At 38.5% G+C, this 20,772-nt stretch overlaps 1 protein-coding gene across 3 annotated transcripts in view; it reads right to left on the bottom strand.

Annotated features, from left to right (window-relative positions):
- Rspo2 (R-spondin 2) overlaps positions 1-20,772 on the bottom strand; it is a 126,077-nt gene that overhangs the window by 45,440 nt on the left and 59,865 nt on the right. For all 3 annotated transcript variants that reach the window (XM_013353912.2, XM_026789431.1, XM_005367514.3), the window contains exons 3-4: positions 15,954-16,142; positions 1,210-1,353 (exon numbers count right to left, since the gene is read on the bottom strand). In XM_013353912.2, coding sequence (XP_013209366.1) covers positions 1,210-1,353; positions 15,954-16,142 — 333 coding nt within the window. The remainder of the gene's footprint in view (positions 1-1,209; positions 1,354-15,953; positions 16,143-20,772) is intronic.

The raw sequence follows: 20,772 nt of genomic DNA, 5'->3' as shown, positions 1-20,772 counted from the left end.
TCTAAAGAAGTAATTGTCAGGTGCCATTTTGAAATCACTCCATTTAAGGGAATGGGAGTATAACTGATGAGTCTTAGCTCCACTGGATGTCAAATCAGATGTATAGTGCATCTAGTAAAATTTGAGGGAGATGAGCATGAAATTACAGCTAAGATCAAATCTATAGATTTGTAAGTGTAGCCACTTTACCTGCTAAATCAATAGTACACCCATGGGGAAAAAAAACCCACAGTATTTTATAAACACCACAGTATAAAGCTCACATGAAGTTTCCAAAATGGTGATTATTTTTTCACAATATGTATGTTAAGGTATTCTACAGATCTAAAATTCAGTTAACACCAAAGCAATTTTAATAAACTTTGTAATTTGCAGCCAATCATCAAGAAAATATATTTAGGCAGAAGAACATTCTCTCACTTTTCTGTTTTCATGCAGATGGCTAAGCTAGAATCTCCATAGTTCGTTTATTTGCATGGAGAAGGCAATAGCATGGATGGCATAATAATGCTTGGAAGTTTTGTTTTTCTCCTAAATAAAATATTTCAATAGGTATGGCCCCCACAGACACAGACTTGGTGTTTGAATGCTAGGACCATAGGGATCCACAATAACAGGAGGTGTGGCCTTGTTGAGTAGGTGTGGCCTGGCTGGAGGAAGTGCCTCACTATAGGGCAGGCTTTGAGGTCTATACAATGTGCTCAATCTATGCCCAGCACACAGTTTCCTTCTGCTGCCTATGGATCGAAATGTGGAACTCTCAGCTCCTTTTCCAGCACCATATCTGCCTGCACACTGCCGTGTCCCACCACAGTGATAATAGACTAAACCTATGAAACTGGAAGTCACCACAATTAAATGTTTTCCTTTGTAAGAGTTGACATGGTCTCCTCACAACAATAGAAACCCAAACTAAGGCAAATACCAATAATTTAATATGATAATAATAAATGGGTGTATTTGTGATGATAAAGTTTATCACTCCTTAAGAAGGCTAACTCAGCAAATTCATAACTACCGAGTTTTGGAACAAAGATACCATCATCACAGTGCCTAAACTCTTTAGACTCAGCAAAAGAAACTAAAAATCTTTTGGTTCTAATGAGCAATGGAACTCATTTATTTTTAGGCTGACTATCTCCAACATGAATATGTGCACAAACAGGCATGAAAAATTTCAACTGGAGAGTTGAATTAAGACCTACTCACCTACACATTCCATGGTCTCATCTAATGGTGCAAAACCATCTGGACATTCATCAAAGCAGCGGCCTCTGTGCAAATAAAAGCCTACTTTGCACTTGGTACAAAAGTCTTTGCTAAAGCAAGAGTCACAGTTTTCTATTCTGCATCCTACAATTTTAAAGAGAAAAAAAAAGTTAAAGTTGTGCATTTTACAAATCAAATTATATAAACTCACTGGCTACCTTAGTCAAAGCATTAATGGTTAGAAAAGTCCAAAGCTTTTATATTCTTATGTTAGAGCGTTCTAATTCACTCCCTAATTCTTCCAACAGCATGCCACATTAATAAGTGAGAATGCCAACAAAGGCCCTGAGGCAGCGGGGGACTCCGGAAATGTTTGGAAGTCCAAATGGGATTAAAGCAGATGATTGTAAAGAATATCCTCTAACTACAAATTACATCGCTCCAAGACTGAAGTCTGTGCTGCCTTTCAAAGTTCCACAACGGAAACAGAGTGGGAACTCTACTCAGCATCTTCTGTTTTCAGACAGTCAGTGACTTAAGAATTCAAATTTCAAAGAATTTTTAAATGCCTGGTGCATCACCCAAAGCACTGGTCAATGCCCATGGTCTTTTTTTTATAGAGACAAGGGTAGAGGAAAGGAAGGATTAGGTCACTTTGTGGAAACCTCATGGCAGGAAGACCTTTGTATACATTTCCATTTACTCTTCCCAGTTGGGTGAAACACTTAATTTGTAAATGAGGACCCTGGGATCTAAGAGACAGAAAGTCATACAGGGAGGAATGGCTGCTTCGGTTCGGACTGGGCTTCTTCTTAAACACAGATTATGATAAAGATGTACAATAACGTACATAAATCTACTGACACATGAGGTCTGCAGATAGAAGCAACAGACAATCAGAAACATTTTCCAACCAAAAGATACAATGTTCCAACAGAGGTTTAAAGAAAGCAATTAGAAGGCTTGAATTCTAGAGCAGCTTCTCTGGAAAGGGCAGTGACATCTGGGCCAGACATCAGTGGCAGGCACAGGCAGAAATGAGTGTGCTTCCTGGAGGGGACAGCAAAGGAGCTGGCAGGTTGGTTCACTGAAAGGCCAGGGTTTCAACATGCTGTAGTTAATGGTTAGTCGTAGCAGATCTAACTGTTGGTGATCTCAGTACCCAGAGAGTGATATGCAAACGCAGTAACATCACATCCATTCTTCCACAAGTTCCCAGTACTATATTCAGTGTCATAAGGATTCTGGAAAGACGTAAGTCATGTATTTCCCACAAACTAAAAAGTAATTGGAATAGAAAATATAACTGAAATTAAAAAAAAAAAACCCTTTGTGCTTAAAAGTTTAAACATTGAGAAAATGATTCCAGAAATTAGCAAAAGGCAAAAAAGTCATCTAAAATACATTATATAATGTTAATCTCTAGGCCAGAAGAAAAAAAAAATGGCAGGTCCCTGCCTTTCCATTTTGACTCTGCAAGGGTCTTTTGTGCATGGAGTGACCACCATGGAACACCTAACTGAATATCACCAAATACAGAGCCAGAACACCAAACGGGTCCACCAGTAAATTACAACATTGCTTCTTTGCTGGGGGAAGAAAATCATGGGCACAGAAGTATAGTTTGTCACCCCATAAAAGGTTTATTTGTAGTCTTAAGTGCTGTAACCTGCATTTTAATAAACGGAGGCCTACAGCTGGATAGAAGCTCTCAATCACGGTCAGACTACATGACCAGTATGTCCACAAATTGTGGGTTTTCTTGCTTCATTTTTCGAAGAGGCAAGCAGCCTTCTCTGTTAAAGAATTATTTTCCAAGACACGATAAGCATTCCAAAGGATGAAACAGAAGAGGGTAAAGGGAACAACAATAAAAAAGAAGCTATATTGTTTTCAAAAGTGAGGACTCCACAGTTCATCAATCAGCCATTACCTACAAGGTCTGATTTGGCTTTTGAATATGTTCTGCACAGTTAAATCGTTTGGCCAAAACGTTATAGCAACCTGCATTTGGAATTAATTTTACAAGATTTTTTTTGCTGATCTTTATTGTTACTTAGAGTTCCGTTCCTCATTCTGTTCCTCACTTCTGAGACCAGTTCTCGAGTGCAGAATTTCTCAAATGTCTATCATTCTCTGTAGAGTCCCCCAGGACTATTTCAGGCATAAATCCTGCTGGAGAAAAGCTTAATTATGCACTCTCAAATTTGATACATTTGATACATTGATAGCAGAATACTATAACCATTAAAAAGCACACTGGGAATTATAAGCAACGGCTTAGAGCAAGTGCTAAGGCCTATTGTGAAAGGAAAAAGAAAAAGGCAGGCTACAAGTTATATGGAACATGATACAACAAAGACATATATAGAACGGTGTGCATACGTATGTGTGCATAAAGTGCATAGAGAAGTTAATTTGAGGGTAGGAGAGCAGAACTGTGAAACGCCAAAAGTGTTGTGTTCAAAATCACATGAAACTTTTATAATTGCAACTTAGCTATATGATGAAAATAAAAAGATTATTTAAGATATATGCAACTGAATAAACTACCGAAGTTTTTTTTAAGCCTCTTTATTAACACTATGAAATAATTCTTTGGATTTTAACAGGGAAAAACAAATAATGCTGCAGATCACGTCTCAAACCTTTCCAGATTTGGAAGCACAACCTAGACCCTTAATATTGCTGAAGCTGCTTTAGCCTTCAAACTAACTCCATGTTTGTTTAACCATTTCTTGTCAGGTTCTCTGTTTCCTAGTGTTCTGTGAGCAACTTTCTCTTCCATTCTAAGAAAAAAAAACACCCTAAAATAATATCTATGCACTAAAGCATCCTTTAAAAGGTTTGTTTGGGGCTAAGCGCACACACCGAGAGCTCTGCTGGTCTTCCTGGATTCTGTGGATTCCCAGTTTGCATCACAGACTCATCTTAGAACTCTAACCTTTGACCTAAATAGCAACGTGTGAGCCACATTCCCAGAAATTACCCCTTGATGTGCCTTGGAACCTCGAACCCTTTCTCATTAGCCCCAGATCCCCCAACCCTATTTGACCATGACTCAGAGAGGTAATGCCTCCAAGGGGAAGGGTAATCTCTTGGGGTGGTGGTGGGGGTCTCATAGTCCTGTACTGAGCCAGGAGCGGCTTTCCCTAGAACCACCTAAGCCATAGCTTGTTACCCTCAATTTATTGGGATTCATTTCAGTCTCGTTAACTTGTCTTTTCACACACAAAAGTCATTCTAAATAAAATTTAAAACATTTTTTTAAAAAAAGCTTTTAGAGACATACAGAAATTTTCTTTCTCCCCTAAAGTCATATTAGGCTCATTCCATAGGAAGGATCACTGTCTTAATTATTTCTCATGTGTGTTTCTAGAAATCTCGTTGTAAAACATTAAATTTAATGGGTTAAACACCATTTAAATGCCAATGGGAACATACAATAGCCGGTTTTACCTTTGAAAACTTTATACTGTGTAATAGGTATATCACAATTTACTAAGCAGGGGCCTTTGGCATGAAAGCGTGTGTTTTAAGTTTTTGTTCAGAATGTAAGAACCTACTTTAGCCAACTTACATGCTTCTTAATTACAGTGCCTCCCCAAAAATGTAATCCACCAAGTGAGGCTGCCAATGTCGGTTTAAGTAAAATTACTGTCCAAGTGAATCTGTGGCCAAGCGCAGCCTGACAGGGCTGTCATTTGGCCACAAGGGCTTATCCTAGCCAAGAAGCAGAAAAGCATGCTGGGCAACCCCCTTCTCCTGTCTTCCCAACACCACCCCATACAGGGTCTAAAGTAACATTTTTCAAATTATACTGTAGTCGACTTCATTCCAGGCATTCCCCAAGAACCTAGTATGTGCTGAGTGTGCTGCCAGACCCTAAGAACATGGTTCGTTAACACCCATCCTTCAGTCCCAGGGATGCCAATGCCAAAGTGATGGGCCACAGCCACGCGGCACTAACACAGTATCGAGAGATAATAAAATACACAGTAGAAATGCCTTCTGGCTGCATTGCAAGCAGAGACCGAGTGCCCATTGCTGTTCTCCCATTAAATTTTTATTTGTTTCAATTTATGAAATCTCCTTCTCAGGCACAGAGCTGGACATGAGTGGAATTTTAGCACAGGCCAAGTAAACAAATCTCAAATGCCATTTACAAACTCAATTTATTATCTGCATACTAAGTATGAGATTGCTAGCATGTACACTATACGCATCTCAGATATGAAAAACATGAGAAACAAAACAAAATAAACTATCCTCACCAGCCATAGGGAACTGTAAATCACACAGGAATACCTAGTAAATATCTGAAAACAATTAGAGTTGAGAAAGGAAAGACCCAAGGGAAGCAGGTAAAACATCCTGTGGGTGTTGGCCTGTTATAGTTAAACTTACTTTTAAAAGACAGAGGAAACTAGAACCCTGACAACGCAAGGCTGTGGAAGCACTGGAGAAAACGCACATGGCTGGTGATTGGCCCAGGGAAGAGCAGGCTGAATAGGGCACAGGTGAGAGATGGGGTTGCTTCCTTTCATCTATGAGAGTTTCAAATACTTAAATAGCAATTGACATTATTAAGAAAATAATAATGGGTTGCGTTAAAGATTAGGGACTTGATGTGCCTCAGAGACTGGTTTTGTTAGATACCCAAGCATAAGAGCAAACTGACCATAATAGTGCCTGGACAAGTAGAAACCCATAGGGTCTTGGAGACCTGATGGAAGAGTAACCTAGGGATCTTCAGCCTGCTTTAAAGAAAGGCACTTTGGCAAGCAACTGAGTAATAACATAATACTAGAAGGGCTATAGTGTGTGTGTGTGTGTGTGTGTGTGTGTGTGTGTGTGTGTGTGTGTGTGTGTGTCTGGGTCTGTATGTGGAGAGTTTCAGAAAGTTAACCTTACTGAAAGACAAGTTTAAAAGAAAACATTTAGGACCCTAGTAGTAAAATTGATGCCCTGTAGTAAAATTGATGACTATCTTAAATATCACAATAGAACCTACATCCAGCAACTAATGGAAACAGAGGCAGAGCCCTGTAGCCGAGCAATGGGCTGAACTCCCGAAGTCTAGTTAAGAGTGAGGAGAGTAAGAACATAAGCAAAGCGGTTAAGACTGTGATGGGAACGCCCACTGAAACAGCTTACTTGGGCTAATAGGAGCTCACCAACTCCAGATGGACAGAAAAGAAACCAACATAGGTCCAAACTAGTCCCTCTGAATACCAGTGACAGTTGTACAGCTGGGGCAGACTACAGAGCCACTGGCAATAGCACCAGGATTTATTCCTACTGCTTGTACTCATTTCTTGGGAACCTATTCTCTTTCTATGGATACCTTGCTTAGCCTAGATATAGTAGGAAGGGCCTTAGAGCTTCCCCAAAGCAATGGGCTTACCCTCTCTGAAAAGTGGATGAGGAGTGGGGTGGAGGGAATGGAAGGAGGGGAGGGAGATTGGTATGTAAAAAATTAAAAAAAAAGATAAGTTTGATTTTTTAAAAATAAATAAAAATTTAAAGATAATATATTTCTAATATTGCTAGTACAAAAATCTCATCACAGTATGGATTGATGAAAACTACAATTCAAAAGCTAAAAAAGTCACAATATTTTGCAATAGAGTCTAGCTACACACAGCTCATCAGGGGTGTCAGATCATTTCAGATTAAAGAAAATAAAGGGCAGCCCTCGACTTTCCATACTTACAGCTGAATGACTTGCAGGGTAGTATAGAAAACCAGCATTGCTAAGTTAATGGACAATCCTGCTGAAGTCTGGGAGAAACCCAGTTGAAATGGTTCAAGTCAAAATTGCTTCAACCAGGGAGCATACTTAGCACAGATGTCACCCAAGTATCCCGCGTACAGAACAGGGTACAAGGGCTCGGAGACAGAACTGAGTACGATGAGAAAGCAGAGGCTATCACAGCAGTGCTATGGTCAGCTGACCTGAGGGCAGTTATTTCATCACTCTTACGGAACAGTGGACAACTTAGTAAGACTAAGATTCTCTTGATCTTCGTGACCCAAAATAAGAGTAATTTCAGCCTTCATTTCATAGGTCTGTCAGGATTGTTCAGAAGCTTCACACAGTACCTTCCTGTGTAGCCAAGGTTGATCTTGCACTTGACCTTATCCAGCCTCAGCCTCTGGATGTAGAGTTACAGGCATGCACCCCCATATGCTAGGCATACTTTATTTTGATGCCTAGAAATACAAATGCTATCAAAATAATTGTCTTCACAGGCTCATTTTAAAGTTAAGTCTTCCAAATTTACAGTGCATAAGCACCAAATTCAAATTTGTGAATTATATGGGTAGTACCTTCTCTGTATCTTAAATGGTATATCTTTTCTACATGCAAAAAAGGAAAACAAAATAAACACTGGCTTATGACCAAAAACTTAGTAGACAAATACAGACATGGGCTCTGTCTCTCACAGTTCAAGGGCTGCATATTTCAAATTGTCCTGCAAACAAATGAGATGAAGAAGAGCCTATCTTCTGGGAAATGCAAGGCTTTGTTTTAAAGGGATTTGTATTTCCATTTAAGGAAGATAGGAGAGGCAACCACCTCAAAGTAAAATTGACAGGAAGACAATTTTAAATTATAAAACAAATTCATATTTCATATCAGATTTCCAATTCTTGCCAGCAACAGGTTCCTCATCTTGGTTACTCCTTGTGCTTTTCCTATTTTGGTAACTTGTCAACCCTATCATATTAAGGTGAAACCTTAACAGTGTAATAAACTTCAGACCTGAGTCCCCACTGAAATTTGCCAAGTCTTGGAAAAGGCAATTTTCTCTGCCCAGCTGAAAAGAAACGCTATATACATCTTACCCTCCACTCAACCTCCACCCAAGGCAAACAAGAAGAATCTCTCAATACCTTCACACTCCAAATAGGCTTAGGGCAGAGGTACAAGGCTTGAGAGTAAAAATCTTAGAATATATATAGACCTTAAGGTCTCTGTCAACTACTCAACTCCATTAGAACCAAAGAAGCCATGACTCAAGCATCAAAAAGCATAGCTGTTTTCCAATAAAGCTTCACTCAGACACATAATCACAAGTGAAAGTTATGTCCCATGCATCATCTTCATGTTTATTTTTTTTCTCTGGCACTTAAAGCTCTAAAAGTTATCCCTTAACCAAGGCCCTGACACATACGATGGCAGCCAGAATGTGACCTTGGTTGAATTTTACTGAGTTCTGACTTTAGCGAACAGTTTCACTTGTAAACATCAAGTAGAAGCATCTTAACTTAGGGACTCAGAATGAGTCTGAAATCCACCATCAACTCTACACATAGTGAAAACACACAGAGATTTGGTGATCTCCACACAAGAAAATGACTTTGATCAGCCATCAACAGGGATATATTGTCTTGTTGTAGTAAGTGACTAATCCCCTGCTTGCTATGTCACTGGCATGTGAATGAAAGGGCTGGTTGATAAAAGAGGGAGAGAATCTAAAAACAAAATGTTTAGAGTGAAAGCAATATAAATTTACTTCTAGTTCTGCTATTTTTAACTAGCTATCTGTCATCTGTTATCTTTAACTCTGTTTAAAGATGGCTTAGCTATGTGTAACCATCCAGTTCAACGACAGAAGGAAATAGAAACTCTAACCACACCATACAGTAGAAGCCAATCTTCAGGTTGGTCAGTAGATGCCTCCAAATGTCTGCTTTCACTGTCCATGACAATGCTCTGACAACATTTCTAAGCACTTTAGCAGCAAGGCAGAAGTTCCACAGTGCTTTAGAAAACTATACCATGTCCAGTCAATGCCTTACTTTTTAGAGAAACATACAATCCAAGGAAGCATGAGCTTCTTGAAATGAGTAATGTTGGGGCCAAAGAGATCGCTCTTTATGTTGACCCAAGTTTAGTTCCCAGCAGTCCCATTGCAGGTGAAAATACTGGAGGGAAATTACTAATTAGAACTCTGATGATGCCAGACTTGGTGAAAAATGCCTATAAAACCAACAATCTGAAGGTTAAAGCAAGAGAACTGCAAGAATTGAGACAAGTTTGTGTAAGCGGAGGTTGCTCGCTCATTTCCTGAATGCTCAAACCTAAATAATCACACCGATACTATTTTGATTCCAACACTGTTTGGCCAATGATTTGTGCATATTTCTAGCTATCTATTTTAAATTAACCCATTTCTATTAATCTGTGTATTGCCACAAGGCTGTGGCTTACCAGTAAAGTTCTGTTCTGGCATTTTTCTCCTTCTGCAGCTACATGATGTCTCCTTGACTCCACTTACTTCTCTCGACATCTCTGTTTGGATTTCCTGCCTGGTTTGCTCTGCTAAGTCATTGGCTGGAACAGCTTCATTCATTAACCAATGGTAATAAAACATTCACAGCACACAGAGGGGAATCGCACATCAAGTTTGGGCTATGTGGGGAGATGCCGTCTCAAAACAAATGACAAATAATTACAACCAACCTTAATATATCCTATCAAATTATTGACGGCTTAGCCATTCTGCTTCCCATCACAATCAGAAAAGTATAACTGGTAGGAAAACCACTTTGATCTTTCAAAACCATGCATTTTTATATAACTTAACTGCTTTAAGCCGTTATTAAATAATTATAATTTGAAACGGCAAAGAGAAAGAATTCTAGTTTTATTTTTGTGGCTGTGATAAATGTTCTAACAAAAGAAACTAAGATGATTGAAGGATTTCTTTGGCTTGCAATTCAAGGTTACAGTCTATCCTTACAGGAAATATTAAGGTGGGAATTCAAGTAGAAAACCCACATCACATCCACACTCAAGAACTGAGAAATGAATGCACTTCTGTTGTCTGCTAGACTGCTTCTCTCACTTGGCTTTCTTCTGCCCAATACAGGGAATAGTTCTGCCCACGATGGGCAGGGTCTTCCTAATTAACAACTGAGACAAGGCCTCCACAGACTCACCCACAGGTGAGCCTGATATAAAAAATTCCTCAACTCTTACTCCCTTCCCAGGTAACTCTAGGTCAAGATAAGTTGATAAGTAACAGAACACAAAGGGCATTAGTTTTTTTACTTCAACAACATGACAGATGAGTGAGGGGATAAATACTCACACTGAGATAAACAGATAATGTATACTAATGTATTGCATAATACGCTGTATGTACAAGGTTTGAGCCAACTTAAAGCATTTCAATTTTTAAAGATTTATTTTTATTTGTGTGTATGTGTATGTGTGTGTGTGAGTGTGTGTGTGTGTGTGAGTGTGTGTGTGTGAGTGTGTGTGTGTGAGTGTGTGTGTGCTCATGCACACACGCCACATGTGCATGGGTACATGTGGAGGTAATTTTAAATCCTTTACTAGCTCAACTTCATATCTAAAGTCAAGCTTGGACTCTTGACTTACAAACTGTAGATCTTATTAAACTTACCTATCTGTCTCAAGGCCTATGTTCATGTATGTCATTTATCTCCCCAACCTGCAATCAATAAAGAAACCAGAGCAGGACGCTCTGTGTTTTCAGTGTCGAAAATGACACTGGGAGCTGACACAACGATGTACTGTGATAGATGTGTCTGCTGAAGGACCAGAACATTGGAGATTCAATTTCTACCCTTTCAGAATATATACTGAAACAGGATCCTCTCTGCGTATCTTAATGCAAGCGTATGCTTTTGTTACAAATAGTTCACTTTAGATTATAAAATATTTCCAACTTAGACATCAGTTTATTGTATAATTCAGTAAAGAGCTCATGCCCCACTCTTTATTCATGCATATTCCTTAACTATTAACCATGCAGATATGACGGCTACAAAGAAAAAGTGAACAGAACACTAAAGCAACTGGACTTAAGAACAGTAAGTTACAATGAGAAGAATATCTTTAAGAGGAACTAGCAAAAGATTTTATTCTTTTACTGTGACAGTTTTATAGATAGGCTCACCAAGCGCACGAGCCAACTCTCTCATTCCAGAGTGTGTTATGTAAACGGTCCTAGCTTACAAAGCTAGTTACTGGCAGAACACACTGGAGAACCCAGGATTCCTTCTAGTACAATCTTCTGTCAATGAGATTTGCCACAAATTGATTTTGACCATTAGAAATTAAGACTGACACAAACTACTTAATGCAATTTGAAACACACTGGCAAGACTGTCATGAAATACTTAATGGAGTTTGAAACACACTGGCTGTTTATTCCTGAAAACCATTTAAGTTTTCCTAATACTTTTATTTATAATTGTGCACAATAATTTTGTGTGTACTTTATTGTTCGTTTGTGTGTGTGTGTGTGTGTTTTGAGACAGGGCTTCTCTGTATAACATCCCTAACTGTCTGGAACTTGCTCTGTAAACCATGCAGGCCTTCAACTCACAGATATCCTCCTGCCTCTGCCTCCCAAGTGCTGGGACTTAAAAGTGTGCACCACCACTGCCCAGCTCATGTTCATTTTCTAAGGAACAAGACAATGGAAAAAATATTCCACTGTGAGTCAGTATCTTGCTGACTACTGGAATAGTTTGGGAGCCATGCATTTGTTCATAAACCAAAAGATCTATACATGTTTGCAGGAGGAGGAGAGAAACAGAATCAGAAGGTTGAAATGGAAAAGAACTAGGAGAGACAGAGGAAGACAGGGATAATGTAGAACAAAGTCTTCCAGACCCATCCATGAATACATCAATCATCTATCTCTATCACCTGTCTGTCTGTCTGTCTCCATCCATCTATCCATCCATCTATCCATCCATCTATCCATCCATCTATCCATCCATCTATCCATCCATCTATCCATCCATCTATCCATCCATCTAGCCATCCATCTATCCATCCATCTAGCCATCCATCTAGCCATCCATCTAGCCATCCATCTAGCCATCCATCTAGCCATCCATCTATCCATCCATCCATCCATCCATCCATCCATCCATCCATCCATCTATCCATCCATCTGTCTATCTATCCATCTGTCTATCCATCTATCCACCTACCTATCTACCTATCTAATCTCTACCTTTTAATTAAATATACCTTTTCCTTCCTTGAACAGACTATGCATGTCTTTGAATACAATACAACACACACACACACACACACACTCATTGAGGGGAGAAATTTACCAGTGAAAGTATTTTTATTTTCACAAAACACTATATCTAAGACTATTTTGAAATGTGTTGTTATTACTTGTTAACTCTCATAATGCAAAAAGGAATGGCTAATGTTTACATTACTCAATCTATAAAATGAATACCTGAGGTATATTGTTAACTACTTCCTATTAAGTGATCAAGAGAAGAAATAACATTATTAGCAGTGACTCTACTAATTCAATGAAAGGCATAAAAGACATTGAAAGGGAGTTTTCACCTGATAACATAAAAGCACCATGGAAGACACAATTTATCACCTTTCTATATCACATATTTAACAGCTGCTTAGATTGCATCAATTTTTCATGTCAGGTGAGGTGGCTCACACCTGGAAGAGCTGCATTGGTGGCAGGCATAAGTAAGGCTAGGAGGACCTACCATGATGTTAAGAGTGAATCCAGGTTATACAGTGAGTTCCAGGCTCGCCTGGACTACAAGGAAAACCTATCTAAGGCAAGCCTGTCATTAGGTAGTCTCATTCAATCTACTCAGAATAGCTTCTCATCATTATACAGGAAAACTGTACCTAACCACTTATATTTTTTATGGATGGATAATAGTTTCTTAATAACTTTATTTTCTTTTCTATCATAATACTCATTCCTAAAAACACAGAAAACACCTACAGTCTTCATACATACCGTCCCTTTGTCGCTACACCTCGCCTCCAAACCTTGGAAAGGGAATGATAATCAGTTTAGGTAACTTCATCCAGAAAATGGAAATATACAATCTGCTTTGCACTATTTAAACAACTGAGCGAAAAAATATATGTATCAGAGAGGCTGGCACAGAACACAAACTAAACAATAGAGTTTATGTGCCATACAGTCACTTGATCATCTGTGCTTTAACTAAACGAGACGACAGCTGTGTATTGGTTACAAATCAGGACAGTGGTGAGAATGAGTGAAGAGAGAAAACTGAGTAAGAGTGACTGAGTCCAGAAACATTCTTTTGAATCCCATGGTTACGTGTACCGCTTCTCTTTGTGGCAAATCTATGTTTATTTTTTTGTCAAGGTGGATTTGAATCTGATATTTCACTTAATTTTTTAAAAAAACTTTTAAAATAGGAGAAAGAAGGAAGTTTACATTTTCTGTCAACTATACTAAGTGTGAGCATTCACACTAACAATAAATGTCTAGCTTCATGTGAAGTAAAAGCATATTAAAACAAAAAATCACTTTATATATTTTTCATTAATTCCTAGGTATTTATGAGGCAAAAATGTCTGCTGTTAGTTGAGATATGAGCCGGCACCTGTACTATATACGTATCCAAATTTCCACAAGATTGGGGTAAAATTTTCCTGAAGATTTCAAGATGTGCATTATAGGGAAAAGTACACAAAGACAAATCAGACAAATATGTAAAAGTATGTATGGAAATGGAATAAAGAAGCATTTTTAAATGAACATTGCTCAGTGTACTTGTAATTGGCAAAGGCTGAAAGTGAGTTGCCAGGAGGTAATAGCTAGATGTGTGTGCCAATCCCAGAGAAGTATGTACAACTATGTTAAACGGCATGAAAAAGTCTGTAACTTAAGTTAAAATAAGCCACAACTGTGACACTTTCTTAAGGAGGGGAAGACACCACTGTGCAGAGAAAGGCATGCTCAAAGACAGAAGCCCAAGTGTTAGCTTTTGGGATCTTTGGGAAATGTTTTACTTTTGGTTTTTCAGATGCATTGTACTAAAATTCATTTCTAAGCTTCCTAAACGAGGAATACATAACAACGTAAACCTGGCGCTTCTGTGCAAATCAATTTGCTAACAAATGAGAAAGAGAAACTCTGACAGGAACTTCATGTAACATAATATCCAGGACAATAGAAGCTTGTATTACCTCACTTCAGTAAGCTACTCAAGTGACTTTCATGAGCGTGTATGAATTTTACAAACCTCACACTGTACATCCCAAGGAGCCAATGTCAGCCAACCTAGGGAGCAAAGTGTTCATTTGGAAGATAGTCACTTCACGCTGGCAGCATTACTCTTCACAAAACAGCACGATGAAGAGGCAAATTTCATTTAGAGAATTTTCCAAGCTACTGTTTAAAATGTATACTCGTCTATGATCAATCGATAATCTCAGTGAGAAGTGGCTGTAATCGCGAATTCTGTCTCTAACGAATTTTGTAATTTAACCCCATCCTCTAGATGCTGGCTAAAAACAAACGCAATATACACAGAGACTGAAAAGGAGAAAACAGCATGGAAGAACCGTAACGACCTGATGCCATCTAGAGCAGCGTAAATGTTTGCCTGCTTTCCCTTTGCTTTGCAGTTTCCCTAATAAGTACTTCCCGCTTGTACCATATAAGTAATGATTGCCTCTAGGTCAGTAGTCTCCAGCATTGATTGCATTCACTTACAATAAGTAAAACCATAGCAAGCCCATTCTCACGTGTAGATTCTCCTTCCCAAACCTGATATGTGATCATTGCTCTCCTCTACCTAGAGAAGGGGTCAGCACGGTCAGCCATGCACGCCTTCATCTGGAGTAGAGGGACGCTGCTCAACCAGCAGGAATTTTTACCGAGACAACTGTGTTTACACCAGTTTGTGGAAGAACACTGAATTACGGTGCACACCCTCAAACAGTTATTAACAGCACCCCTTCTCATTCAGTAATATCCCAGGTTGGGTAGGAAGTTGTAGAGCCAGACTGTCGCCCACACACAGTTCACAATGTGAGCTCTAGAATTTAGAATACATGCTCCAAACTATCCTCTTCCAGCTTCATCACCTTGCACACACACTGGAAAGTGTACACAAGCATAAAAATAAGTGTGCACAGGAGACCCAGATACTCAAATCCCACCAGAGGTTGCCTGAGGCAATCAGGACAGAAAACTGCTTCCAGGTGGATCCATTATCCTATGGATCATCAAATCACACACCTTTGAGATTTAAGATGTACTTAAAAATTCGATCAAACTATTAAAACGTGTTGTGAGTTATGTCCTTCTACAGTCCAAACAATTTCATGAAACAAAGGTATAGCCAATCTTCGTCTCAGACTACATACTTCTATCTTAGCAACTGGTACAAACTATTCATCCAGTTACTTGACTTTAAAAATGCCTAAAAACACTAAACAGCTCCATTGCATCTTTATCAGCAATGGTGCTTTAAATAAGTTTATATTTTTATATATGCATATTTATATGTGTGTGTATATTTAGTTGGAGATCAAACAAAAGCAGGAATTACAAATCCAAAATAAAAGAAGAAACTATAAAATTAAGGTTAAAGGTTATTTCCCAGGCATATTAAAATCTTTTGTGATTGGTTGGTTATTTTGTTTCCAAGTAATAATTTCTCCTTACAAAGTTCTATCTAGCAAGCATTTTTTTAGACTAATGTAATGAAAAATGGTTAACCTAAATCACTGGAAGAATGTATGTGACTGTATGATATATGCCTACATAAAATATAAGTAAAAGTTCTCTTACGCTACCCTATTCATTATTGGAAGCTTTAGTTTAGACTAATCTACAGACCGTTACAAATATTTCCTCTAAAATACTTAGCACAATATCTAAATTGCACATCCAGTAAAACAGGATGGAGAAAAGTCAAATACTCACTTGCACATCTGTTCATATCTGGAGCTCGATGCCCATAGTACCCTGACGGGCAGGAATGCAGGCACTCTCCATACTGGCGCATCCCTTCTCTTCGAAGGAAGAAGAACAGTTTCTGTTGGCATCGGCTGCACCCATTGTCCTTTGAACAAGACAAACAACCCTTGCAAATGGGATTTGATACGTAACTAGCTGTAAGAGAGAAAGAAACAAAAATATTTAAGTATGAATGTCCCATCGCGAAAGAAAGATGTCTTGTGTTATAGAGACAAGAGGTGAACAGGTTACTGTCAGCTTTCTAAGCCAAAATCATTTCTAACCATTTTCTAAATACTCATCTTTACACCTCCAGATGTATAGAACTCTCACCCTCAAAGAAACTTCTTTTTGAAACAGCTGAAGACTGTGAAGAGATCCACATGTGGCCAAAACCTGGAGACTAAGTGACTGTTGAGTGAGAAAAAGTGGCCCATCTACAAAGCAAGCCCTATACTCAACGCTCAGGGAACATCATGAAATGGAGGAAAGAAATATTCTAAGAGACAAGAGGCCAAGGATACCTGCTGATAGATAATGTCCCCTACATATGACAGGGAAAATTCATCAATGAACTCTCAACAATATGACTGACTGAATAAAGCCAGCATCATGACACCAGTTGACATACCAGCGCAGACAGAGGGAATTCCACATGGCCCCACCCCTAGATGAGGATCCAAGCTGTTAGTGGCCTCTGATTGAGCCAGATTCAGCTGCCTCCAGGGGAGAAATAATCCCATATAAGATTGTCCAATTCCAAGAAGTCAGCCCTAGACATACATACATACATATACACAAACATATATATACATATATATATATGAACAAAGCTAAATGGATGTTGTGGTAATATGTATTTAATATATTAATATATACATGTGGGTGCATATATGTATGTGAATATACACTAATAATAATTAAAGAAAAGACTGTGAGCATGAGAAGATGGACACCAGACGTGTTAGAATATAGAAAGGGAGAGCAAGAGTTATATAGATGCAGTGGTCATGAGAAATTCTCAAAAACAAAACTATTAAAAAAAAAGTCTCTGATTTACTCACATAGAAATATAGGCAAATATCCTCACCCTGGAGAAGGAAACACTTTATTTATTTATTTATTTATTTATTTATTTATTTATTTATTTTTGATTTTTGAGACAGGGTTTCTCTGTAGTTTTGGAGCCTGTCCTAGAACTAGCTCTTATTGACCAGGCTGGGCCTCAAACTCAGAGATCTGCCTGACTCTGTTTCCCAAATGCTAGGATTAAACGTATACACCACCACTGCACAGCCCCTTATATTTTAAGAGTATAAGAAAGAAAACAATATTTTCATTTTTAGAACTTAAAAACCAATATTTGAATTTAATATTAACACAAGACCAGAAAAATTCAAAACTAAATCTCCTAAGGTTCTTCATTACCAATTAGAAATACCAACAAATTTAGCCTGGCAGTGGTGGTGCATACTTTAATACCAATATCAGGCAGCAGAAGTAGTAGGTGGATTTCTGTGAGTTCAAGGCCAGCCTGGTCCACAAGAGTTAGTTCCAGGACAGACAGGCTCCAAAACTACAGAGGACCTTATCTCAAAAAACTAAAATAAAAGAAAGAAAAACAAAAGAAAGGATGACCAACACATTCAATCTTAAATTAAAATGCACTTGCTATAACTTTAAGGTATTTACCAAAACTCTATAAGGCACAGAATTGCTAAACCAACAAATAAACAAGATAGATGCATATCTTATTAGCAGGAATAAAGAACCCAGATATCTAGGAATGAAACGGACATATTGTGGGATGTTCACATTATGAATGTAACTCAACAACAAAAAACTTAGAGACTTGTAGAAAAGGCAGGCAGGAGGGAGACAGAAACAACTGGGGGGAGGAGGGAGACAATTAGAAGGTGTTATATATAAGTACAACACTGTCAAAAACATGTTAAATAAAAGTTATAATGAAGACAGGATTTTAGAACACAAAAATTGTCAAAACACAGCCACAACAGGAACAAAATTAATACACTGTATGTTGATGAAGAATCAAGACACATAGGAAAGAAGGAATGTCCTGGAAATGCATAAAAATGCTGTACAGGGTAGAAATAAGAACACCTTGGGTTTCTGAAGATGGAGAGCTGACCTAGAAGGAGTTCTATTTCCTGAGTTAGTTTCTATGTAACAAACATCACAATGTGGTTTAGGTGACAGGAACTCATTCCATGTGGTGAAGATGAGGGCCCTGATGTTAAACACAACATGCTTCTGAATTCCTGGGACAAGCCTGTCTTCTCCCTGCTGCTGGTAGCCCCAGACATTTCCTGGATGAGTAACTCCACCTCTGACTTGGTCTTCTCCTGAATGGCTCCTCCAACACCTTCATAACTTTTGTCTGTCTCCTATAAATAATCTCATGCATTTATAATCTCATAGGATAGGCTTGTTTTTTATATCCCTCACATCTGCCATGACCTTGTTTTCAACTGAGGTCACTTTCTAAAGCCCTAGGTAGACATGAATTTAGCAGGGAATAGTAGCCCACTATAAGGTAATATTAATACTCATCATCTTCAGGAATTTATTACACAGCTCTATATTTACAAAGTTAATATGACCATGTAAGTGTAGCATATATTTTTGCACCCTTATAATTAATGTGTATGACTCATATGTAAACTGTAAGACAAGTTAGAAGGCTATACAATAACTTTATAATGCAATGACTTAGGGTTACATCTCCTTTAAGATTCTAGGAATTAGATCCTCACCTGTAAGTTATTTTCACTTTACTTTCCTGTCTATTTTTTTCCTTTTATTGAATTTATGATGTCTTTTAATAAAGAAATCTAACATTACCAGTTACATTTGGAAAAGGATTTATTCTAATATTGTTCTTGGTGTCCTGAGCAAGTATGAGTTTTGGCAATCTTAAATCCAGTTGAACATTACTGTGTAATTAAGGAAAAACTCATGGGTAATAGAGTCCAGATAGCTGAGGCAACAGGAACGGAGATGGAATGTAGAAGCTGCAGTGGAGAAGAAAAACTGGCTGGGAAAAAAGCCAGCTGTCTCTTTTTGAGACTTGCCCAAGAATGGGATCCATCTAAAGCACAGCACCCTGTGGAATGGCATTTAAAAGTTCTTGTGTGCACAGCTAGGAGACTAAGGCAAAACCAGGAGCTTCTGGCAGATGCTGCTGCATCCAGAGCCCAGAACCAGGTCCTCTACAACCAGTGGGAGAAGTGTGCTGCCTACCTTCGACTGTTGGAATTAATTACAGTTGGAAAAAGGTTATTCACATCTCAGAGCTGGCTTTGAAGTGAGCGGAGAATTTGAAAGGTTTGTACTCATGAAAGAATGTTTAAGGAGCTTGTCTATCCCACACTGATCACAACTCAAGAGAAGCTGGACTTGGAGTTCATAGGTCAAACCAAGAGCACATTATCATCACAAATCATACTCCATAGTTAAGAAGGAAAGAGGAAAGGGAATTGCAGAACCAAGGGAGTCAACACAAATTAAAGGCTTTTGTTTTGTTTTGGATTTGTATTTCGAAGACTACTTTCATCTTGACCACAAGGATTTCAGAGTCAACAAATTCTGCCCCTGCATTTGTTTCTTGAAAGGTATTCTTAAAACTGTTAAAAAAACACATTGCTTCAGTGACTTGAACTTTGACAGACTTAAACAATAAAAATGAATTAGGGAATCCTTACCATAGTCTGTATCTTCACTATCTTTATGACCTGACCCAGAAGGAATTCTCTTAAAGCAGAAGTGATAGGCCACACCCAAACATAAGTGCTCTGTTAACAGTTCCTCCAGTCCTGAACTTCTAACACAGCTCAGTAACAAAGGACAAGAACAAAAGTGTGTCCTGCAAGTTGAAGCTTCCTGCCCCGATCCTCAAATAGATCTTTAGTTTAATTGCCCTTCATTCCATATCAGTTATATCCACAGACTTCTGTCTGTGCATTGGAAATCAACACTTAGGAACAGTTCAACCAGAATATGTCCACCCAGTCTATATAGTAACTATCCTAACTTTGTATCCAAGCACGGGCAAAACAGATACTTGGACTACTTGGACGTGACTATTTTATCAAGGTCATAAGTCAAATGGCTTTGCCTATTGCTGTGAGATTTAATTCAAGTGTGCAGGTGGATAAACAGTTCTTAATTCCCAGCTTTGATGACCATGTTTATTTGTTTTTTTTCTGTAAGCTTCAACTCCTCCAACCTCGAAGCCTGCTGAGATCCAGAGCCTCATACTTCCAACCAAAACATGTTTCCAAATCTAGACCCACCCAAGACTGGAAAGATAAAACTCATTGCATGAAACATGGAGAAGACCAAAAAAGGCAATGGTGGTTCTGCATGAGGTCAAACACATACCCTTGGTATGTCTTAACCAAGGAGCAATACAACATTCTGAGTACTTTATCATGGGAAAAGGCAATATAGCTAGAACTTGTTCATAATTCTGTCTATCCAATTGTATTCTTTGGAAATTGCAAACTAAGTCTGGCCTTTTTATTAATCTTGATCATTATTAAATATATCCAGTTATCCATATTTTCATTTCATATGTAGTTGTTGAGTAGCCATCTGTTTCCAATATATTCCTGACAGTTTTTTAAAAGATCTCTGCTATTTCTGGAGTTAGTCCCTGGCCAACAAGACGAGGTCAGAATTCCTTCTAGGTAAAGGCATCCATTCTTGACAAAGGGACAGATGTCTACTCTGAAAATGAGGGAACTCACAATGGGCTGTTGGC

Source organism: Microtus ochrogaster, unplaced genomic scaffold, assembly GCF_000317375.1.
Source record: "Microtus ochrogaster isolate Prairie Vole_2 unplaced genomic scaffold, MicOch1.0 UNK19, whole genome shotgun sequence".
Taxonomy (NCBI): domain Eukaryota; kingdom Metazoa; phylum Chordata; class Mammalia; order Rodentia; family Cricetidae; genus Microtus; species Microtus ochrogaster.
The sequence above is the reverse complement of the archived record's forward strand: the minus strand, read 5'-3'. Positions and strand labels throughout refer to the sequence as shown.